A 25,587-nucleotide genomic window follows, 5' to 3' on the forward strand; every position below is an offset into this window, starting at 1 on the left:
GGGGGGGGGATGCCAGCACCCCACAACCTGATTTAAAATAATCAAGTCCAGATGCTGCTGCCCCAAAAGAGGTCTGCGCCATTCACCGCTATGACCTGGATCATATTTCAAAAGTGTCAAATCAAAGCTGTCCCACCAAAGCCTGATTTCTTAATGAATTCCTTATGCATTTCATGTCTTGCACACAAAAAGTGGGGTATCCGTTGGGGAGTCAAATTCAGAGTAAAGAAAACAAAACCTGGTGGGTGTGATCCTTGGTGAAACCCACTCCTGTGCAGTGGGTCTCTCACCGTTGAGTTATTTACGGCTTCATTAAGATGTTTTCATTTAAAAAGCCACGTCTGGGAGTCATCATAATATTTACAGAGAAGAGGGAGTGTGCACTCAAGGAAATTTCATGGAAACCTTGACATTTAAGTCTTTTAAAAATTGCATAAGTTCTGTCATGTTAATCCAGCACCATTAGGAATGAAATTGTAACAGTTTTGTTACTTCTATATGTTAAATACTGGAATTGAAGGGAAATTCCTGCTCAGAGGGTGTTGCCTAGCCCTAATCTATTTGGCAAAGTGTGTCTGGATACTAAATAGCAGGTTGTCTTCCTTTTGGAGAGTTCTTAGAAAAGAAGACTCATCCTTAAGGTGATTTGATTGGTTAAATCATACATTTAGACAGGAAGATGGATGGACAGATGGATGGGTAGATGGGTTGATGGGAGGTTGGAGGGAAGGGTGCATGGAAGAATGAATAGGTGGAGGGAGGGAGGGATGAGGGATAGTTAAAAGTTTACAGTAGTGTCATCAGTGTTTGGAATATAGCAGCCTCCCACTTTCAGGTAACCAGTTCAGTCCTGAGAGATATTTGTCCAAGAATTTAGGAAAATGGGGCCGGGCAAGGTGGCACACACCTGTAATCCCAGCAGCTCGGGAGGCTGAGGCAGGAGGACTGCTAGTTCAAAGCCAGTCTCAGCAAAAGTGAGGCACTAAGCAACTCGGGGAGATCCTGTCTCTATATAAAATACAAAATAGGGCTGGGACTGTGGCTCAGTGGCCAAGTGCCCCTGAATTCAATCTCTGGTACAAAAACAAAACAAAACAAACAAACAAAAAAACCCAAGAATTTAGGGAAATAGAACTCAGTCTTACAAAGACTTTTTTTTTTTGTGGTGGTGGTGGGAATTGAACTCATGGCCTTGTTCTTCCAAGGCAAGCACTCTACCCACTGAGCTACCTCCCTAGCCCCTTACAAAGACTTTAAGAGTACTGCTATTAAATTTTGAAAACTCTATTCATTGAATTAATATTTATAGTGTCTACTTTGTACCAAGGCCCAGCAGCCACTTTGCCTTCATGGAATTTAAGTGCTTCATTCCAGTTTCCATTTGCAAAATTTTAAATGGCACTTCTAGACTTCTAGTTATGGAACAAGAAACTGTAGACACACTTTTTCCTTTCCCTTACTTCTAAAAATAGCTAAATAAATACCGCAGAAATAATTCAAATCAATGATGAAAAGATTCTGAGTGACTGAAAGAAGACAGGTTAGTCACCTCATGACTTCAGGGGTGACAATGTGGAAAATCCCTGAATTTTCCTTTTATCTCCCATAGGACCCCAGACTGGATGCCAGAGGCCTCCAACAGACACAGACAGACAAGAGGAGACTGGACACAGAATTGGAAAAGGGGAGGTCCAAGGAAACCAAATGGTGTGCTTTGATTTATAACTGGCCATAAGCAGGTGGCCTAATTTGCCTTCAAAACCTTGTTGGGTTGACCCAACCCCCACTGCACACCTGGAAAATTGGTGGGGGAGCTGATCATCTGTGGGGGAAACAGCAGCAAACCTGATATTGCTTTGCTTTACGTCCAATTGCACGAGGAGATCTAGGCCCATCGGCTTCACCCCTTCCATCTCCTGTAGCAGAAGGTGTTCTAGAAACACCACCTAGCTCAGGGAAGCAATTCCACTCCCCAGGCAGCACCAGCAGAGGCTGAGTGAGCCCCAGAATTGCCAGAAGAATGAGCCAGACCAGGGTAGGATTGCAAAGGCTCTGTAAACTGTCATTGCAACTACAGTCCACAAAAGTGGCCCAGAACCTATACTAAATTTAAAAGGGTTACTGTCTGATAACATAGAAGATTTAAGTAGCACCAAGAATCTCCTAACATAATAGCTAAAGCGTCCAGGATACAATAAAACTTATTTGTCATCCCCCAAAACAGGAAAACCACACATTTAAAGGGGAAAAAAATCTGCTGATACCAATATTGAATTGAATATGATGCGAAGTTATTTGACAAGGGTTCACAAACAGGTGCAATAAGAATGCTTCAACAAGCAAGTACAGAGTTTCTTGAAACAAAATGAAAAAATAGAACGTCTCAGCAAAGAAATAGAAGTAATTAAAAAAAGAATCATAGGTAAACCATACAACTGAAATACATGATTGAAGTTTTAAAAATGCATTGAATAGACAAGAATCAAGTGGAGATGACAGGCGATAGATCCCGTGAACCTAATGACAGATTGATAGAATTTACTCAATCCTATAAACAGAACAATAGGCTGGGGAAAAAACGGACAGAGTGTCAGAGATGGGTGCATCAGATACCTACCTAAGTATCTAAAAAGCTGATGCTCATTCATCAGAGTTCCAGAAGGAAAAGAGAAAGAGGATGGAACTAGGGCTGAAAAGTACTCAAGGAAATAATGCCTGATGACTTCCCTGTTTGCCCAGAGACAAAAATCTTCAGAATCAACAAGCTGAGTGAACCCCAGATACGATAAACTCAAAGAAATCCACACAAGAGCACATCATAATGAAACTTCTGAAAAAGTAAAGACAAAAAAACAAACAAACAAACAAACAAAAAAAAACCAACCTAAACAGTCCAAGATAAATGATGCATTTCGTATAAAGAAAGATGGATTCGAGCGACAGGTTTCTCATCTGAAGCATCAAAGGCAGAAGTTAGTAGCGTAACATTTTTTTTTAAATGATAAAAAAGAAAAAAAGAACTGTCAACTTAAGTGTCCTATCTCGGAAAAAAAAATCATTCAAAAATGAAGGGAAAATAAGACATTCTGAGACAAAGGAAAATTAAGAGTTTGTTGTTTGTAGATATACCCTTAAGACTGCCAAAGGAAGGTTCCAAGCAAAGACAATGTTATGGACTGAATTGGGTCCCCTCAAATTCTTACGTTGAAGCTCTCACCCTTGATGTGACTGTATTTGGAGATTGGACTTTAAAGAGGTATTTAAGGTTAAATGAGGTCATAGGGTGGAGCTCTAATTCAATAGAACTGGTGTCCTAAAGTGTAAAGGACACCAGGGGAGCACATGCAGAGAAAAGGCCACGTGAGGACAGAAGGAGAAGACTCTGCCAACTGCAAACCAGCAAGAGACGCCTCAAGAGAAACCACCCGGCAAACTCCTTGATCTTAGCCTTCCAGTCTCTGAAACTGTGAGAAATACATTTCTGTAGTTGAAAAATACTTTTCAGCCTGTGATATTTTGTTACGGCAGCCCTAGAAGACTAATACAGAAAACGGTAATAGACAAAATGGCTTAACTTTCAGAAAACCAAGAATGATGAAATGGATAAATACTGAGGTAAGCACAATAGATCATCCTTCACCCCGAGTTTCTTTCATTTTACTTTGTGTTTGAGATGAAAATTATAAAACTATTTGTTGCTCAATGCATGTATAGGAAACAAGGCAATTTTATTTTAAAGTAGGGAGTGTAAAGGGATCCACAAGGAGCTAAGGTTCCTTTCTTGTTTTTTTTGTACCTGGAGTTGAACTCAGGGGCACTCGACCACTGAGCCACATCCCCAGCCCATTTTTTTGTATTTTATTTAGAGACAGGGTCTCACTGAGTTGCTTAGTGCCTTGCTTTTGCTGAGGCTGGCTTTGAACTCGTGATCCTCCTGCCTCAGCCTCCTGAGGTGCTGGGATTACAGAACTGTGCCACTGTGCCTGGCCAGAGCTAAGGTTTCTATATTTCACTCAAAGAGGTAAAACACTTGCACCAACAGGCTGTGTAAAGCTGCACGTGTATGTGGTAATACCTAGAGCAACCACCAAAAAATTACAACAAATTACAACAAGTAGTAAACTAAGAAACACTGTAAGTCAAGAAAAATCTAATTCTAAAAAATGGTCAAGTAACTCACAAAAAGCAAGGGCGGTGGAACCAGAAGAAGGAGAAACAAAGGAGACAAACAGAAAATAATAAAATGACAAGTTCAGACCATAATGTATCAAGGTTTAATATATTTTTTCATTTTAAAAAAAGTTTTAATATATTTTTTTAGTTGTCAATGGACCTTCATTTATTTGTGCAGTGCTGAGGATCAAACCCAGGGCCTCACACATGCCAGGCAAGCACTCTACCACTGAGCCACAACCCCAGCCCCAAGGTTTAATATATTTTTTTATTTTAATTTATTTTTATTGTAAACAAATGGGATACATGTTGTTTCTGTTTGTACATGGAGTAACAGCATACCATTTGCATAATCATACATTTACATAGGGTAATGATGTTTGATTCATTCTATTATTTTTTCCTTCCCCCTCACCCCTACCACCCCTCTTTTCCCTCTATAGAGTCCCTCCTTCCTCCAGTCTTGCCCCCCTCACACCCCCCATTATGTGTCATCATCCACTTATCAGCGAGATCATTCGTCCTTTGGTTTTTTGAGACTGGCTTATCTCACTTAGCATGATATTCTCTAATTTCATCCATTTGCCTGCAAATGCCATAATTTTATTATTCTTTATAGCTGAGTAATATTCCATTCTATACTACAGTTTCTTTATCCATTCATCAATTGAAGGACATCTAGATTGTTTCCACAATCTGGCTATGGTGAATTGAGCAGCTATGAACATTGATGTGGCTGTATCTCTGCAGTATGCTAATTTTAAGTACTTTGGGTATAGGCCAAGGAGTGGGATAGCTGGGTCAAATGGTGGGTCCATTCCAAGTTTTCAAAGGAATCTCCACACTGCTTTCCAGAGTGGCTGCACTAATTTGCAGCCCCACCAGCAATGTATGAGTGTACCTTTTTCCCACATCCTCTCCAACACCTATTGTTGCCTGTGTTCTTGATAATCGCCATTCTAATTGGGGTGAGATGGAATCTTAGTGTAGTTTTGATTTGCATTTCTCTTATTACTAAAGATGGTGAACATTTTTTCATATGTTTGTTGATTGCTTATAGATCTTCTTCTGTGAAGTGTCTGTTCACATCCTTAGCCCATTTGTTGATTGGGTTATTTGTATTCTTCGTGTAGAGTTTTTTGAGTTGTTTATATATTCTGAAAATTAGTGAAGGTTTAATATTTTTAATTGATTTGTGTGTGTGTGTGTGTGTGTGTGTGTGTGTGTTTGTGTGTGTCTGGTGGTGGTGCTGAGGCTCAAACTCAGGGACTCATGGCTTTGCCACTGAGCCACATCTCAGCCCCCTTCATTTCTATAAGTGATATAAATGCACCAGTTAAAAGATGAGATTGTCACAACAGATATCGAAACTTAGTTATCTTCAGTCTGTGATAAAATGTCTTTGAAGTTAATATAGGTCAAATGGGATTACGTCAAACTTAAACAGAAAAAAGAAAAACAACCACCACAAAATCCAATCAACAGAGTGAGGAGACAACCTACAGAATTGGAGAAAATCTTTGCCAGCTGTTCATCTGATAGAAGATTCATATCCACCATATGTAAAGAACTCAGAAGACTTAAGAATAAAACACACCCAATCCAGTTAAAAATGAGCAAATGAGAAAACATTTCTCAAAAGAAGAAATACAAATAGCAATAAACATACAAAAAAATGCTCAATTTCATTAGCCTCACAAAGAGGCAAATCAAAACCACAGCGAGGGTGGGGAGGGTGTAGCGAGTTGGCAGAGCACTTGCTTAGCCTGTGTGACACCTGGGTTGGATCCCCAGTTCCACACAAACAACACAGTGAGATGCCATCTTATCCTGATTTTAATGACTGTTATTGAAATAAAAAAAAATAAAATAAAATAAAATAAAATAACCAATGCTGATGAGGATGTGGAGAAAAAGGAGCCCTTATACACTGTTGGGGAATATAAATTGGTACAGCCACCATGGAAATCAGTATGACGGTTCCTCAAAAAACTCAAAAGAGAACTACCATATGACCCAGCTATCCCACTTCAGGGTGTATGTAAAAGGAAACGAAGTCTCCAACACAGGTGCCTAAAGGTCCATGCTATTGCAGGACTATTCACTATAAGGGTAGGGAATCTGCCTAGGTGTCCATGAGCAGATGAACACACAAAGAAATATGGTATATATACACAATGGAGCATTATTTTTCTTTAACTTTTTTAAGTTGTAGATGGGCACAATACCTTTATTTTATTTATTTATTTATGTGGTGCTGAAGTTGGAACCCAGCAGCTCACATGTGCTAGGCAAGCACTCTACCACTGAGCCCCAGCCCCAGCCCACAATGGAGCATTATTAAGCCATAAAGACAAATGGAATATTGTCATTTGCAGCAAAATGGATGGAACCAGAAGACATCAAGTTAAGTGAACCAAACTAGAATAGAAAGAAAAGTGCTACATGTTTTCTTTCATATGTGAAAGACTGAAAAAGCAAAAAGACCTGAATGTAGAAGAATTATTAGGGATGTGGAAAGATGTCAGAGGGGTAGAGCAAAGTAGGACAGAAAAAGGGTGAATGGACATGACTGTACCAGGTCTCTCTTCTCCTTTTCTGATGTCTCTGGGTTTTTTCCCCCTCTTGCTTTCCCATATAAGAGAAAACATAAACTTTTCTCTTTAAGTCTGACTTTTTTCATTCAAAATTATGACTTCCAATTCCATCTGCTTTCCTGTATATACATGCATGTATATGAAAATATCACAGGGAATTCCACTAATTTATGCAACTGTGTTAAAAACAATTAAAAAAACATTGGTAAGGAAACAAAAGGTGAAAAAAGATAAATCATACAAGCATGAATTAGAAAAAATGGAATGATTCTACTAATGTTAGATAAACTTTGAAGCAAAGAAAATGATTAGGAATATAGAGGGGCATTCTATAATAATCAAGAATCAGTCCACCAAGATGCAGCCACCACAACCACGGAGGCGGCACACAACAGAATTTCAAAGTAAATGAAGCAAAACCAGGTGGAAGTGAAAAGAGAAACAGGCAGATTCACAATTACAGTTGGAACTTCAAAGTTGGACGTGCAGCAATTGATGGAGCGTCTAGGGATAAAATTAGCAAGCATACACTGTTAACCAACTGGACTTAACTGCCAACCCTAGATCACACCACACAAAAATAGCAGACCACACTATTCAAGTGTTCATGGAGCATTCTCCATAAAGACCATATCCCGGGTCATTCAGCAACTTCAGCCAATTTAAAAGGATTGAAATCATGCAGAGTAAGTTCTCTTACTACAAAGGAATCAGTGAAAAATCAATAACTGAAGACAACTGAAAAATCTCCAAGCACATGCAAATTAATCACTGTATTTTTTTTAATGGTGCATATTAATTATACAGAATAGTGGGTTTCGCTGCGGCATATTCATACCTACATAAAAACATAATGTGATCAGATCGATTTTACCGAGAGCCGCTGCTGTTTGCTGACAGGCTGCTTCAGGCGGCTTCGGTTACGGAGGAAAACAGCAGCCCCTTTGCCTGGCTTGCTCCAAGCGGTTCGGCGCGGCTTCTTGCTCTTTTTGCTTACCTAAAATTGCCGCTTCTCACGCTACGGCCCGACCAGCACGACAGAAGACACGTACGCTTCAAAGGTTCATCAAGCAGCTTCCCATTTATTCAAATAACACCCTCAATATATAACTTACATGCATAAACAATTGTAACCAGATATGTCCACCCAATCCTGTTAAAGGTCAAGCAATCATTCGCTCGAGCATACATGTAAAGTATATCTGTCCACATGCTAGGCAGCTGAACTGATTATAATACAGCCAATTATAAATGTGTTCTGCCTTTCTCCATGCATAATCAGAATGCCGTTTGCGCTCTGCCAGTCGCCATCTTTGGATGCACGTGGCGTAACCCTGGGCCCCGGGTTCCGCCCGCCACAACTCCCCCTTTCTGTTTATAAAAGGGACCATGCCTGTCTTAGGTTGTCCACGGCAGAGCAACATCCTTACCTGTCATTGGACAATGAGGCTCTAGCCCTCATTTCCTGTCTTAGGTTGGTATGAGCTCCCCATGAATCTTACCCGTCATTGGCTACCGGTCCAGCATAATAAACCAGACTTGGGGGAATGGGCCAGCATCAATTGCGTCGAGAGCTTGGCGAATAATGGCTGTTTTTCTGCGCGGATGTATATGCATTTTGTATATGCACAGGACAGATAACAACAGACAAGAGACCTCCCCTGGACAAAAACTTAAACCATTCTTTTCCCCATAGAACAGCAGACTGCAGAAATGTGGCCAAATGTTGTAAAGTTAGGAGGATATAGAATAGAGGAGTTGGTAAGGGGTACAGGATAGGGCCACATCTACTATCCCCCATAGTTCACGCGAGTCTCCTCTGTTAATTTGGCAAGAATTCACCAGCACCATCAGCGGGGGAAGTCTCCTCATCTTCTTCCTGTTTTTGGATCTCTGTTGAGGCCTTGACCAATCTCTCTAGCACCCAAATTGGTGATTGTGCGTCCTGTGGGAAAACACAAACAGACCCTCGGGTCCAGATTAATACCGGATCTGGGCCTTTCCATTGTCCTGATAGAATGTCCTTCCAGAGCACTTGAGGTAGATGCTTTTTATTAGGCTCTGAATGATGGTCAGCAGCCGATTGGCCCTCAGAATCAAGATTTAAAAAATTTAAAATGAACAAGACAACAGACAATTTGTCTTTTGGGGCTCTGTATGATGCCCCTATTCCCCCTTTTTGTTTATAAAGCATGTTTTTAAGCGTTAAATGGGCACGCTCAACAATGCTTTGTCCAGTAGGATTATAGGGAATTCCTGTGACATGTTGATTATCAAAGGTGGAACAAAATTGTTTAAAGGCCTGGGACGTATATCCAGGACCATTATCTGTTTTAATTTGTTTGGGAACTCCTAGGATGGAGAAAGAGTGTAAACAGTGTGTTATTACATCTTTGGTTTTTTTCTCCAGTAAGTGCAGAGGCCATAATAAATCCTGAAAAGGTATCAATAGACACATGAATGAATTGTAGTTTTCCAAATTCTGAATAATGAGTTACATCCATTTGCCAAATATGATTGGGCTGAAGCCCTTTTGGATTTACTCCTAACGAGGGGTTAGGAATAAGTGTAACACATTTAGCACAAGACTTGACTATGTCCCGAGCTGTTGCCTTAGTAATTTTATAGCGTGTGTGTAGAGTGGAAGCATTTATGTGAAATTTGGAATGAAGAGTTTTTGCATTTTCAAGCATATTAAAGATGTGTGGGTCTCTGGTGGCCATGTCTGTTAAATCATTGTGTAAACTTAAAGGACCTGCAAGGCCAGTATGAGCCCGAACATGACCAATAAAAAAAGGATTTTTTCTGTCCCAAATAAGTTTTTGTAAACTTTGCAAATATTTAGTAATAGTGGAGGTGAGGGAAATAAGACCAGTTAATTCTAAATTTTGAACAGCATTAACAACGTATTTGCTATCAGATAATAGGTTAAAAGGTTCATGGTGGGTTTTGAATACTTCTATAGCTACTAATAGTTCCATTTGTTGTGCAGATAGAGTATTAAACAACAATGTTTCTGTAACATTATCTATAGTAATAGCACCCGTACCATTTTTTGATCCATCAGTAAATATAAGTGTAGCTCCTGTAATAGGTTCTTTTCCGGTGACTTTAGGAAAAATTATAGGATGTTGACTCCAAAATTGGAGAAGAGTATCAGATGGCAAATGATTGTCAAACACAGCAAAAGTACTAGTAAAGACTACAGCCCATGAATTTGAATTATTAATAAGATATTGTATCTGATCAGTAGTATATGGAGTAGTGATAGTCGAGGGATGTGATCCAAAGGTGGAAAGGGATACTTTTAACGCCTTAAGGATTAATTCTGCCACAGATTCATTAAACAAGGCTAAGACCTTGTTAGGGGCATAATTCATGTGAACCCATAGAATAGAACCCTTTTGCCAAAACACTCCTGTGGGTAACTTATTTGTGGCCAAGACAATGAATGATAAAGGCTTAGTTAGGTCAATATGATCAAGATGAGCCTTTTCCATATCTGTTTCAACAAGCTTGAGAGCTGTTCGAGCCTTAGGGGTAAGCACTCGCTTAGAAAGAGGGTCAGAATCACCTTTAAGAATATCCAACAGGGGGCCCAAACTTGAAGTGGGTAAATGAAGGTAAGGTCTAATCCAATTAATATCACCCAAAAGTTTTTGAAAATCATTTAAAGTTCTAAGCTCGTCCACCTGAATGGTAATTTTTACGGGTTTAACCATAGTTTGATTTATGATAGATCCCAGGAAGTTTTTGGTGTCTGTGATTTGTATTTTATCCACAGCAATATGTAAGCCCCATCTTTCAAGTGACTTTAGTACGGAATTATAACATTGCTCTAAGACAGGTTTTTCCGTATGAGCTAGCAAAATATCATCCATATAAGGATAGATTAAAAGTTGAGGGTTAATTTGTTGATACACACCGGGGTGGAAATTAATCTGATTACCTTGCCCTTCATACGGTCCTTTGCCTGTAAGCACGTTTAGATTCCATTGAGAATTGCCCACAACTGCATTACGTCGGGCAGTATCAGAACATAAGTCCTGGTTGGCCACCTTCCATTTTAATATGGCTGCACTTTTGTTAGAATTGGAAGCCATACCCAATCCCCTTAAAGTCTGATGTGCCTGTTGAAGTGGCCAGGCTTTTGGCCATTCTGTAATTTTGATAATACTTTTGTCAGCCCCAGTATCTAATCCCTCAAAACTTTTGCCTTCTATCATTAACTTTGTCATAGGCCTATCTTTTAAACCCCATGTAAACATGACCATATTTTGGCCAGTAGAACCTAACCCTTTATTTCCCCTAATAATATTTTTTGATGGATATTGATCATAGCTACTGGCTAAGACCAACAATTGTGCTATGCAATCACCCTGAGCTATTATTGCTACACCTCTTGGTGAAGAAGCAAGGATTTTTATTTCTCCTGTAAAATCAGGGTCAATAACTCCAGGGACAATATTTAATCCTTTTAAAGCAGAAGAACTCTTTCCCAGAACTAGTCCCACTGTTCCTTTAGGTAATGGGCCGACAACGGAAGTTGGTATTGGTTATACTCCCATCTCTGGAGTTAATACTGCTCTGGCGGAGGCACAAAGGTCTGAACATCTACTTTCTCTTTCAGAAGCTTGACTTGATTGTTCTTTTTCTACAGTTTCTAATATCTTTTCCCCTTCTCTTAACTGTTTTTGAGATTTTGGTTTTTTGGAAGTCAGACAAAAATGAACTAATATACACAACACTATAACAACAACAAACAGAAACCAAACAAGAAAAGGTAACACAAACATTAATTTACACATATTTGTTATGGGACATCCTTTGCTGTCTCTTGGGACAGCCTTTCAATATATTCTCTCTCTAGGAGAATCTTCAGTTAATATTCCCTCTCTAGGGGAACCTTCAGTTAAAACCTTAAGGTAACCATTTCCTCAAATAGGGAAACCTTCTCGTTAATTACGCTAGCAAAACTGTTTTTTATATACCTGAGCGCTCAACCATTTCCCAGTTCGATCCTCGTTTGATCCCCGTAGGGGTCACCAATTACCGAGAGCTGCTGCTTTTTGCCGACAGGCTGCTTCAAGCGGCTTCGGTTACAGAGGAAAACTGTAGCCCCTTTGCCTGGCTTGCTCCAAGTGGTTTGGCGCAGCTTCTTGCTCTTTTCGCTTACCTAAAACTGCCGCTTCTCGTGGTTACGGCCGACCAGCACGACAGAAGAAACGTACACTTCAAAGGTTCATCAAGCAGCTTCCCATTTATTCAAATAACACCCTCAATATATAAGCAGTCTCATGCATAAGCAATTGTAACCAGATATGTCCATCCAATCCTGTTAAAGGTCAAGCAGTCACTCGCTCGAGCATACATGTAAAGTATATCTGTCCATGTGCTAGGCAGCTGAACTGATTATAATACAGCCAATTATAAATGCGTTCTGCCTTTCTCCATGCATAATCAGAATGCCGTTTGCGCTCTGCCAGTCGCCATCTTTGGATGCACGTGGCGTAACCCTGGGCCCCGGGCTCTGCCCCACACAATTTCACTCCTCTTACCTCTTGGGCTCCACCCTCCTTCTTCCCCTATCTCCTTACTCTACTCTAATATTCTCCCTTCTCTCTCTCTCTCTCTCTCTCTCTCTCTGTGGGAGGCTGGGGGAGGTACTGAGGATTGAACCCAGGGTCATTTTACCACTGAACCACATCCCAGCCCTTTCCAGTTTTTATTTTGAGACAGGGTCTCTGTAAGTTGCTAAGTCGTTGACGCTGGCCTTGAATTTAGGACCCTCCTGCCTCGGCCTCTCAAATCCCTGGGATTACAAGCATGTGCCACTGTACTAGGTCGATCTTCTCCTTTCCTGATGTCTCTGTTTTTTTTCCCCTTTAGCTTTCATATTTAAGAGAAAAATACACTTTTTAAGTCTGACTTTTTTCATTCAAAATTATAACCTCCAGTTCCATCCACTTTCCTGCAAATGACATAATTTCATTCTTTTTGACTCCATTGTGTGTATATACCCCATTTTCTTTTTTTTTTCACAATAAATATTTATTGGATAAATAACTTAAGGTTGATACCCTTTCAAGTCCCATGTATAGATTCTATTATCACACCACCTAAGTTCTCAGAAGTTTCACATTAGACAGAGACATCAGGAAAACATAGGAATCTTTGGCTTCCATTTAACAGAGGAAAGACCACAGCTGACCATTTGGTCTCAGTCTGCTTTGACTTCCAGAAAAGGGGCCTAATACCACTTCCTTTTCCAAAAAGATAGTTGCCTGGTATCCAGTTCAACCATCCCATACCAACCTGTCTTTCTCTTATTTGATATCTGTCCTCTGACTGGTTCCTTTTCCAGCATAAACTGAGAGAGGGAGCCTTTCTGCTTTCTCAGAGGCTTCTGCTCTCAATTACAGGCCTGCACCAAAGATGTATGGATGAAGAAGAGTGATGGATTTGTGCACCTAGACAAGTTCAAGGCAGTATGGTCTACTTTCGGGAAGGCCTGGATTCCATGTACTCCTGATGGAAAAACCCCAGTCCCAGCAGTGCCCAGAATGAGCTGAGGAGGCAAATGGGCACTGAGTTCAGGAGAAAAGGTACTGAGAGGTCAGTTCTTTTAGTTTTAAAGAAGTGGTGTTGTCTGAATCTCCTCCAATGCTCCCTCTGGAAATTCACAGAAGACAGTGCTTCCTGCAAGAACAGGAGGTGGCCTAGCCTGCTCCTCTGACTAACTGGAGCTGAGTACAAAGAGCTTCATAGATTGATCGAGTTGGTTATCAGCAGTTGGGAGCCTGGGGTCTCCCAAATCTTCTCCAGACTTCGATGATGAAGCACCAGTTACAGTTCTCCCAGTTCACTTTCCATTGCCCACAGCTTGGCTAGACCCCACCACTGAGGCAACGATCAATGCAGCCAGCACACGCGAGGCCATTTCTGTGAAGATATACTGGCTTCCAAGGTAAGTGCAGACAAAGGCAGCTGCCACCATGACAATTAAGTTGAAGGTGGTGATGACCAGAGCCTTCACTGACCTCACTTGTTTTCCCAGGTCACTGAGAGTCCCACCATGCCGTGAATCCTGACAGGTGACATTATGAGTGATCCTCTTATACTCCTCATTGGCCAGTTGTATCTTAATCTTCTCAAGCGGGGCAACTAGCTCTGGGTTCCAAGGAGATTTAACAATCTCCTTGGGAGATTTTTTGGGAGATAGATTTCACTGCCTTCCAGGAGCTCATGAAGGTATAGCGTGGAATCCCTTTCTTATAGGTGCTGGTGCAGATCCCGATTAGATGGGAGGAAACCAAGCGTTGGGGGCCACTAGGGTCATCATGCTTCTTCCCCAGGGTGGCCTCAAGCTTGCAGCTTCCCAGGCAACTGCTCTGGTTCCAGTTCCCCGATGGGGCCCAAAGTGCATACCAATCTCTCACTAGCAAGAAAGGAAGATGCCATGTCTAGCTGCCTCTGTGGTCAGGTCCCACATTTTCTTAATTCATTCATCTGTTGTTAGACACCTGGGCTGATTCCATAGCTTGAATGTTGTGAATTGTGCCGCTCTAAACATGGCTACCTATACATCTCTAACGTATGCTGACGTTCATTCTTTTGGATAACTACCTCCTAGTGGTATAGCTGGAGCATATGGTAGTTCTATTTTTAACTTTTTGAGGAATCTCTATACTAATTTCCATAGTGACTGTATTAACTTACCTCACTACCAACAATATGTAGGAGTTCCTTTCCCCCCACATCCTTGCCAGCATTTATTGTTATTAAACAACATATTTCTAAGTGATGCCTGGATCAAAGATGACAAACCAAAGAAAATTTAAAAATAAAAATAAAATTGACATAATTTTAAATTAAAAACAACATATCCAGCTATGTGGATTTCAGCTAAGGTAGTATTGAGAGGGAAATGTATAGCACTAAAATGCTTGCATTAGAAAAGCAAAAATAGGGGACTGGGAATATAGCTTAGTTGGTAGAGTGCTTGCCTCACATGCAGAAGGCTTCAGGTTCAATCCCCAGCACTGTGGTGGGTGGGGAAGAAGCAAAGCAAAAATATATCAATCATTAACCAAAGTTCCTAGCTCAAGAGACTGGAAAAAGAAGAAAAATAAAATAACCAGAAAGAATGAAACAATAAGAAGCAGAAATCAATGAAAGTGACTGAAAATTAATGAAAGAGGAAATCTCCTTTGTCTAAAAGAATTAATAAAATTAATAAGGCTTTAGTAATATTAGTAAATAATAGAAAGGAAGGAGACATAAATCCTGCAGCCATTCAAATAATAAACAACTCCATGCTTGTGAACATGGCAACTTAGGAAAAAAAAAATTGGTCAATTTCTCTAAACTGACAAAAAACCAAAAGTAATAAATAACATACATAGTTCTGTAATCATCAAATAAATAGAATTTGTAATTTAAAAGTTCTTTAAAAAGAACTCTCCAGGTGCCAGATGTTTTCAAATAGAAAATTTCCAGGAATATTCAAAGAAAAATTACATTGATTTTACAAAGTCCACTAAAGAGAAGAGCAGAGAATACTTCCAAACTCATTATATGAGGTCACTAGTATCTTGATATCAAAACCAGATAAAGACAGTACATGAAACGGAAACTATAGACAAATATCTCTCATGAACTTACTTGCAAAAATCTTCAACAAATATTAGGACACTGAATTCAGTAATGTATTGAAAGAATTACCTATTATGACCAAGTGGGCTTTATTCCAGGGATACCAGGCTGGTTCAAAACTCAATTAATGTCATTAACTATATCAATTGGCTACATCCCTTGTATGTCTATTTTTGTCTAGCATTTGGTGTCCAGAGGATCTGAGCTTCATTAATTTGGTAAGGTTCATATTCTACAAACTCTATAGCACCTTAATTAGAAAAATTTAATAGAAACACTTTAGATGAATTTTCTTTATGATTAATTACAAGTTAAATATGTAAATGACTGCTGCCACCTTTTTAAAAAAATTTAATTTATTTTTATTGTAAACAAATGGGATACATGTTGTTTCTGTTTGTACATGGAGTAACAGCATACCATTTGCATAATCATACATTTACACAGGGTAATGATGTTTGATTCATTCTATTATTTTTTCCTTCCCCCTCACCCCTACCACCCCTCTTTTCCCTCTATACAGTCCCTCCTTCCTCCACTTTTGCCCCCCTCACACCCCCCCATTATGTGTCATCATCCACTTAACAGTGAGATCATTCATCTTTTGGTTTTTTGAGATTAGTTTATCTCACTTAGCATGATATTCTCTAATTTCATCCATTTGCCTGCAAACGCCATAATTTTATTATTCTTTATAGCTGAGTAATATTCCATTCTATACCACAGTTTCTTTATCCATTCATCAATTGAAGGACATCTAGGTTGTTTCCACAACCTGGCTATTGTGAATTGAGCAGCTATGAACATTGATGTGGCTGTAGCTCTGTAGAATGCTGATTTTAAGTCCTCTGGGTATAGGCCAATATCCCATAGGATATCCATATCCATACCCATATTGGGTATATGGGCCTATATCCCATAGGAGTGGGATAGCTGGGTCAAATGGTGGGTCCATTCCAAGTTTTCAAAGGAATCTCCACACTGCTTTCCAGAGTGGCTGCACTAATTTGCAGCCCCACCAGCAATGTATGAGTGTACCTTTTTCCCACATCCTCTCCAACACCTATTGTTGCCTGTGTTCTTGATAATCGCCTTTCTAATTGGGGTGAGATGGAATCTTAGTGTAGTTTTGATTTGCATTTCTCTTATTACTAAAGATGGTGAACATTTTTTTCATATGTTTGTTGACTGCTTGTAGATCTTCTATGAAGTGTCTGTTCATATCCTTAGCCCATTTGTTGATTGGGTTATTTGTATTCTTCGTGTAGAGTTTTTTGAGTTCTTTATATATTCTGGAAATTAGTGCTCTATCTGAAGTATGAGTGGCAAAGATTTTCTCCCACTCTGTAGGCTCTCTCTTCGCATTGCTGATAGTTTCCTTTGCTGAGAGAAAGCTTTTTAGTTTGAATCTATCCTAGTTATTGATTCTTGCTTTTATTTCTTGTGCTATGGGAGTCCTGTTAAGGAAGTCTGATCCTAAGCCAACAAGGTGAAGATTTGGACCTACTTTTTCTTCTATAAGATGCAGGGTCTCTGGTCTGATTTCAAGGTCCTTGATCCATTGTGAGTTGATTTTTGTGCAGGCCGAGAGATAGGGGTTTAGTTTCATTCTGTTGCATATGGATTTCCAGTTTTCCCAGCACCATTTGTTGAAGAAGCTATCTTTTCTCCATTGCATATTTTTGGCACCTTTGTCTAGTATGAGAAAATTGTATTTATTTGGGTTTGTGTCCATGTCCTCTATTCTGTACCATTGATCTACCTGTCTATTTTGGTGCCAATACCATGCTGTTTTTGTTACTACTGCTTTGTAGTATAGTTGAAGTTCTGGTATTGCGATACCCCCTGTTTCATTCTTCCTGCTAAGGATTGCTTTAGCTATTCTGGGTTTCTTATTCTTCCAGATGAATTTCATGATTGCTTGCTTTGTTTCTGTAAGGTACATCATTGGGATTTTAATTGGAATTGCATTGAATCTGTATAGCACTTTTGGTAGTATGGCCATTTTGACAATATTAATTCTGCCTGTCCAAGAACATGGGAGATCTTTCCATCTTCTAAGGTCTTCCTCAATTTCTTTCTTCACTGTTTTGTAGTTTTCATTGTAGAGATCTTTTACCTCTTTGGTTAGATTGATTCCCAAGTATTTTATATTTTTTTGAGGCTATTGCAAATGGAGTTGTTTTCCTCATTTCCCTTTCAGCTGTTCCGTCGCTTAAGTATAAAAATGCTTTACAGATGATGACACTTAATGGTGGGTGGGAGGGGGGCAAGAATGGAGGAAGGAGGGACTGTATAGAGGGAAAAGAGAGGTGGGAGGGGTGGGGAGAGGGAAAAAATAATGGAATGAATCAAACATCATTACTCTATGTAAATATATGAATATGAAAATGGTATGCTGTTACTCCATGTACAAACTGAAACAACATGTATCCCATTTGTTTACAATAAAAATAAATTAAAAAAATAAAATAAAATAAATAAAAATGCTTTAGATTTATGCATGTTGATTTTATAGCCTGCTATTTTGCTCAATTCATTGATGAGGTCTAGAAGTTTTCTGGAGGAGGTTTTTGGAGCCTCTAAATATAGAATCATGTCATCCGCAAATAGTGACAGCTTAAGTTCCTCTTTTCCTATTTGTATCCCTTTAATTTCTTTAGTCTGCCTAATTGCTCTGGCTCGAGTTTCGAGGACAATGTTGAATAGAAGTGGTGAAAGAGGACATCCTTGTCTTGTTCCCGTTTTTAAATGGAATGGGTTCAGTTTTTCTCCATTAAGAATGATGTTGGCCATGGGCTTAGCATAAATAACCTTTACAATGTTCAGGTATGTTCCTACTATCCCTATTTTTTCTAGTGTTTTGAGCATGAAGGGGTGTTGTATTTTGTCGAATGCTTTTTCTGTGTCAATTGAAATAACCATATGATTCTTATCCTTAAGGGTATTGACATGATGGATTACATTTATTGATTTACAGATGTTAAACCATCCTTGCATTCCAGGAATGAACCCTACTTGATCGTGGTGCACAATTTTCTTAATATGTTTTTGGATACGGTTTGCAATATTTTGTTAAGGATCTTAGCATCTATATTCATCAAGGATATTGGTCTAAAATTTTCTTTCCTTGATGTGTCTTTTCCTGGTTTGAGTATGAGGGTGATATTAGCTTCATAGAATGAGTTTGATAGAGTACCTTCTTTTTCTATTTCCTGGAATACTTTGAGAAATATTGGAATGAGTTCTTCTTTGAAGGTCTTGTAGAACTCGGCTGAGAATCTGTCTGGTCCCAGGCTTTTTTGGATGGTAGGTTTTTAATGGCTTTTTCTATTTCATTGCTTGGTATTGATCTATTTAAATTGTGTATGTCCTCCTGGTTCAGTTTGGGAGGAGCATATGTCTCTAGAAATTTGTCAATGTCTTCAGTAGTTTCTATTTTGTTGGAATGCAGATTTTTGAAGTAGCTTCTCTTATGTTCTGTATCTCAGTGGTGTCTGTTGTGATATTTCCTTTTTCATCACGAATTTTAGTAATTTTTTTCTCTCTCCTTTTTGTTAGTGTGGCTAAGGGTTTGTCTATTTTGTTTACTTTCTCAAAGAACCAACTTTTTGTTTTGTCAATTTTTTGAATTGTTTCTTTTGTTTCAATTTAATTGATTTCATCTCTGATTTTAATTATTTCCTGTCTTCTACTACTTTAGCTGTTATTCTGTTCTTCTTTTTCTAGGGCTTTGAGCTGTAATGTTAGGTCATTTAGTTGTTGACTTTTCATTCTTTTCTGGAATGCACTCCATGCAATGAATTTTCCTCTTAGTACCGCTTTCATGGTGTCTCAGAGATTTTGATATGTTGTATCGTCATTCTCATTGATCTCTCAGAATTTTTTATCTCCTCCCTGATGTTTTCTGTTATCCATGTTTCATTCAATAGCATATTATTTAGTCTCCAGGTGTTGGAGTAATTTCTGTTTTTTATTTTGTCATTGATTTCTACTTTCAGCCCATAAGGGCTGATTTGTGGTATAACATATGGTCTATTTTTGAGAAGGTTCCATGTGCTGCTGAGAAGAAAGTGAATCCACTCGTTGATGGATGGAATATTCTATATATGTCTATTAAGTCTAGGTTATTGATTGTGTTATTGAGTTCTATGGTTTCTTTGGTAATACCACCTACACAGGTAGATTCTGGACTGATTAAAGAGCCAAGTATGAAAGACAAAGATGAGCCATTAATAAAGAACTAAGGGGGCCAAAGAGGTCTGTACAACTATTAAAGCACAAACCGAAAGAAAAATAATCGATGGCTGTCATTACCTCAAAATTCAGGATTTTCAATGACACAGATAATAAATAGGTGATAGATATTTGACAGTGCATTTGCACAAAGCAGGAACTCCTAATAAGAATGAACAAATAAAAGGCAGTAATTAGAATTTAAAAACGGGGAAAGGATATGTACAAAAGAGCCATAAAGCAGGAGATTCTAATTACTACTGAAGGTTGAAAATCAGAAAATAGGGGTGTCAAACTGGCTTCAGTCTTTGGGATTACAGGCATGTACCACTGAGACTAGCCAAATTATTTATTTTTTAATTCACAAATAAATATTGTGTGTACTTATGGTGTGCAAAATGATGTCTTGATATATGTACATATTTTGATATATGTATATATTTTGGAATGGTTAAATAAAGCTAAATAATGTATTAAAAAAAGAAAATAGGGGCATAATATTGGGCAAATGTTTGATTCTTCATAAGAAAAAGAAAACAGGGTTTAAGGGGCTGTGTCTTGAGAACATGGCTGAAGGTGTGTTTTAGTAGGTTTTTTTTGCTGCTGTGACTGAAAGACCCGACAAGAACAATTTTAAGGAGGAAAATTATATTGTAGGGCTCATGGTTTCAGAAGTCTCAGTCCGTAGAGGTGAGGCTGAACTTCATGGCAGAGGAGTGTGACAGAGGGAAGTCACTCACATGATGATCAGAAGCAGAGAGAGAGACTCCACTCACCAGCTACAAAATATGTACCCCAAAGCCACGCCCCCAATGCCTGCCTCCTCCAACCACACCACTCAATTAACACCATCAGGGTATTAATACACACACATGAGCTTTTGGGGCATACCTCACATCCAAATCATAACAAAGTGGTAACATAACAGCTGGGGTGGAAATTCTTCAACATAGTTTGATTTTTTTAACCACATGCAAGTATTATTCTGCTGTTATTGTTAAAGAAAAAAGTTTATGTCAACCCGCCTCTGTATCTTTCATAAGTTAAAGAGAATATCTCACTTAAGATTCACCTAAATAATATAATTCTACTGAAGTTGAATAATAATTAAAAAATTTAACTACAGTTCCAAAAATGATATGGAAGGATTCAAGTAGGTATGTTTTTATCTGGCAAAATAAAAAACAAACAAAAAAATCTTTTATTATAATTATATACACCCCAACTTTACTTGACACAACATTTTTAGAGAGTTACAAGAATATAACATTAAACAGAAAAAAAATTGGCTTGAGAATAAAAGAAATAAACCATGAATTTTTATTTCCAAAGTACTTTTTTATGTTTTCCTTTTTTAATATGGATTTCTTTTCTTAAAATTGTTGGCTATTTCAGGTAAAGCCAGATAATTACAAAGAAGCTAGTATTTCTCAACATTATAGCATGTAGAAACAAGCACCATTAACATTAACTTAAAGTCATGCAGACACGTTACTTTGGATACATATATAACTAACATAGATAGACATCTAGCATTCTCAGGATTCTTGCATGTCCAGGTGTCCCTCCATATCTGGAGGGGATCAGTTCCAGAATCCCCTTGTGGATACCAGAATTTGCAGATGCTCAAATTTCTTATAGAAAATGGTGTAGTATTTGCACATAACTACACACATCCTCCTGTATACTTTCAATCCTGTCTAAATCACTTGCAATACCTCCTATGATGTAATGATATGTCAATAGTTTTTCAAAACAGTTGTATTATTCAGGGGATAATGAACCCCTCCCCAATTAAAATCCAGTAGATGTTCAGTACAAATGCGATTTTTTTCCAGAATATTTTTGATCTTCAGTTGACTAAACCTACAGATATAAAGCCCCTGGATATGGAGGATCTACTCTGTGTGTGTGTGTGTGTGTGTGTGTGTGTGTGTGTGTGTGCATGCACGCTTACGGGTGTACTCAACAAAAAGAAAAAAAAAATCATGGAAATGTGATCTTTCTTAAGAAAGCAGTGTGACATGGCTGGGGATATAGCTCAGTTGGTAGAGTGCTTGCCTTGCAAGTTCAAGGCCCTGCGTTCAATCCCCAGCACTGCAAAACAAACAAACAAACAAACAAAGAAGAAAGCAGTGTGACTTGGTACAGACACTGGAGCAAATTGACCTGGGCTCTATTCAGATTCTACTTCTTACTGGCTATGTGACCTGAGGTGAATCACCTCACCTCTCTGTGCCTTGATGTCCTCAGTCAAAAAATATGATGTCAATAGCACCTGCTCCCCAAGGTTTCCTTGAAGACTGAGTCAGTTAACATATAGTGCCCAGGACAGTGTCTGGCACCTGGTAAGCCTCTGTCTAGAAACACTGTCTTTTGGCCAATTTTGGTAGTCAGAAGGCACCAGGAGGACCAGGAGGAGGCTCTGTTCTGAGTCTGGGCTGGGCACCCTCTTTGGTGATGTCAGATGGTCTAAGCAGCGGTTTACCCATTGGTTTATTTGCGGGGGCCGGAGGGTGGGTGGGGTGTACTATTCCTGGGGTTCCAGGGCTACTTCCAGGTGTCCTGTGAACAGGAGGTCTCTTGCCTCCTGTGGGTGGGTGGGAATATATGGTAGACACTGGGGGAGAACGTTTTAATTTCTTTGTTGGCTTTTGTCTCTCTTTCCACTCCTCTTTTCTGCTCCTCTTTATTCCATTATGCACGAGCTTCACTCTAGTACATTTCCCCCAAACTCTGCTACCCCAGAGCACCAACTGCATCACCTGGTGCCGGAGTCAACCATGAGCTAGGCAGGCCTGCGTGACTGTGGATGTGTCACCAATGAGAAAGTCAGCTGGCACAGGGGTGAGGCCCTTGCTTAAGATCATACAGTTGTTATAAGAAAGAGCAAAGTCTGGGTCTAAACCAAGAACCCATTGCCCTTGTCTATTTGTTAAATAAATGATTATCAAATATGTTTGGGACTGTGCTGGGGGGACAAGATGAGTACAGGATTGTCCCTTTCTGAGGACTTTCTTGTCGAATGGGTTTAGAAGAGGTTTCCTTCAGCACAACTGGTCAGAGCATTTTGATCTCACCAGGTAGTTGGTAACTAATAGAATTAATGTCTGCCAACATATTGGAAGGAAGGGTGGCTGTAGACATAACCAGGCCAATTTTAAAACTTGATAAACTGATTTTAGAGTTCTTCTGGAAGAGAAGAAGTATAAACATAAGAACTGCAGAGCTGGGCGCGGTGCACACACCTGTAATCCAGTGGCATGGGAGACTGAGGCAGGAGGATCACAAGTTCCTGGCCAGCCTCAGCAACTTAGCAAGATCTTAAACAACTTAGTGAGACCTTGCCTCAAAATAAAAAATAAAAAAGGACTGGGGATGTAGCTCAGTGGTAAAGTGCCCCTGGGCTCAATCCCTAGTACAAATAAAGAAGAAGAACGGCTGAAAATATTTTGAGAAAGAAAGGAAACTGGTCCTACCAGATGCAAAAATATATCAGAAATCTACACTAACATACTGGCAGATTTGTCAAGGTAAAAGTGACAGGTGTGTGGAAAAAGACAACAAACCCACAACAGAAACAACACAACAACAGAAATAAGAAACCATATATTTGTAGTAGGAATAACATAAAATATTTGCTGGTATCTATCAAAGATTTTGCAGATCTGTAGAGTGATTTCAGTTCTGGGAATCTACATCACAGAAATTCCCGCAGATGCACATGAAGTTGTATGTTCAAGGATGTTCATTTCAGCCTTGCCTGTAAGAGAAAAAAAGAGAAAGAAAGAAAGAAAGAAAGAAAGAAAGAAAGAAAGAAAGAGAAAATTAAATGTTTACAAAGAGAAAATTGGTCAAATAAATTGTACTACAGGACTTGCTGCATGGATTAGAAAGAACAAAGTACTGGTGTGAATAAACTCCTGCTTGGTGGCAAAACAATGAAATTGCTCTTTTTCAGTTTGAAAAACCATCTGACTGTAAGTGGATATGTAAGTGTTTGGAAGCCTTTCTTGGGAAAGCCCACCTGTTCTTGGGATAGCCCATACAGTGTTGATAGTCACCTCTAGGGAGGGAGTGAAACTGATGTTCAAGTTTCATTCCTCATGTCTCCTCTTTGGATGTTTAATATGAATGCACATCACTTGTGTAATTTAAAAAATGTGAACAAGGGAAAAGCATGACTTCTCATCTCTGGGAATGACAACTAAGGGACCTCACGTGTGTGGTCAGCTAGAGGCAGATGAAGCACGGGTCCAGAGCCAGAGGGGCCACACCCGCACGGGGTGACAACAAACAGATCTTTGGGAACAGTGACAACAGGCACAGGTTCCTTGTCCAGCTCAGCTCCAACCAGAGAGCACAGGTAGTCAGCACCAGGGCTAAACGAAGGTTTCATTTTTTGCTGGTACAACAGAACCAAGACTTTTGAAAAGGCAGATGTGACAAGCATTTCAACTACTTACCACTCAAAGATCCTGAGCAGCGAATGCCCAAGGCAGCGAGGCGCGACAACAGCGCAGTCCTGCTCTCGGCGACTGCCCGTTTGCTAGGTAGAGATGTGCATGTAGATCCCGCTGGACTTCCTCCAGCGCGAGGGACCCCAGTGGTCTGCGTGCAGGGACCTCGGCAGGCAGGTCTCAGGGCTGACCTCAGACGTCCCTCGAATTGGGCTGAGAAAGGGCCGAGGTGCCAAGGCAAATCTTGGCGACTCGAAGACGCCTGGGGGGCACCAGCAACACGCAGCGGTCTTGCCCGCCTCCTGCATTTGTAGGGGCGTCCCCGCAGGATGCGCGAGGCCATGGTGGAACAAAATACCATGCTCGGTGCTGGTGACAATTTGAACCACGAGTCAGATTCTCTTTTCAGGAGTCAAATTCCCTCCGCGGGAACCCTGGGCGAAACCACCTGGTCCCTCAGTTTTGTATCAGCCATTCTGTGGGAGCAGGGGGGTGCTTGAGAATTGACTGCCAGGATCTTTGGGTTTCTCAGTGGACCATCCAGGAGGCTGCTCCTAGGCTCTGAATGTAGAAAAGTCCGCCCCTTTTCCTGGGAAGATTTCTTCAGCATTTGGAGTGGTTTCTGTAAAGCAATTGCTGTAGGGTCTGGCCTTGGACTTCACATCAGGTTCAAGCTCCCATTGGAGACACTTCCTATGGATCAAGCCAAAAGAAAAAGATAGGTGCTTCTGCATGGAGTGGTGTTAGTCACGTAATTATCATTAATAAGTAACATTAATTTGTGCTTACTACCTGGCAGGTGCAATTTTAAGTATTTCATATATCTCCTCACCCAATCCTTACCACAGCCCTATGGGCTTGGGCACTGTTATTTCTAATTTTTCAGGTAAGGAAACTGAGGCACTCAGGATGGAAACAACTGTCTAGCTTTAGACAGATGGTGGGAGGTGATGCTGGTGTTAGGTCTGGGTTCGGCTTGAGCCTGTGCTCTTGATCTTCCTCTCCACTGTGCAGTTAGCTCATCTGTCTCCTTAGCCTTGATAGAGTCTGGGGAAATAGGGTGGTGGTGGGAAATAGAGGAACTAAAAGGATCCTCTAGGAAGAAACCAGGGGATGGAGGGAGGGGGAAGTGATATTGGCTGAATTATATTGTTATATTTTGTGCATACATGAATATGTAGCAACGATCCCATCATTATGAACATCTACCATGCACCAATAAAAAATGTGGAAAAAGAAAGACTCCTCTAGGGACTGCATGGAAGTGAACAGAGCTGTGAATAATTGCTTCACCGACATTAATTGGGGGAGGGAAACTTAAATTCTGGGGAAAAGAGATCATATTAGTTCATTTTTGTGGCTGAAATGAAATGCCTGAGGCAGGCTAACCTAATAAAGAAAAGAGTTTTATTTTGCTCACAGTTTTGGATGCTTGAAAAAGTAAAAACAGCAAGATGCAGGTTCTG

The 25,587-nt window shown here is 39.8% G+C and overlaps 1 protein-coding gene and 1 pseudogene across 2 annotated transcripts in view; both read right to left on the reverse strand.

Annotated features, from left to right (window-relative positions):
• Window positions 1-13,616: 13,616 nt before the first annotated feature.
• Window positions 13,617-14,231, reverse strand: LOC306642566 (transmembrane protein 199-like; annotated as a pseudogene). The gene has a single exon. The product of its transcript is annotated as a transmembrane protein 199-like (transcript).
• Window positions 14,232-24,208: 9,977 nt separating this feature from the next.
• SPTLC1 (serine palmitoyltransferase long chain base subunit 1) overlaps window positions 24,209-25,587 on the reverse strand; it is a 73,686-nt gene continuing 72,307 nt past the window's right edge. Inside the window, exon 15 of the mRNA XM_079108629.1 lies at window positions 24,209-24,814. Coding sequence (XP_078964755.1) covers window positions 24,676-24,814 — 139 coding nt within the window. The 3' untranslated portion in view covers window positions 24,209-24,675. The remainder of the gene's footprint in view (window positions 24,815-25,587) is intronic.

This window comes from Sciurus vulgaris, assembly GCF_902686455.1.
Source record: "Sciurus vulgaris genome assembly, chromosome: 13".
Lineage (NCBI taxonomy): Eukaryota > Metazoa > Chordata > Mammalia > Rodentia > Sciuridae > Sciurus > Sciurus vulgaris.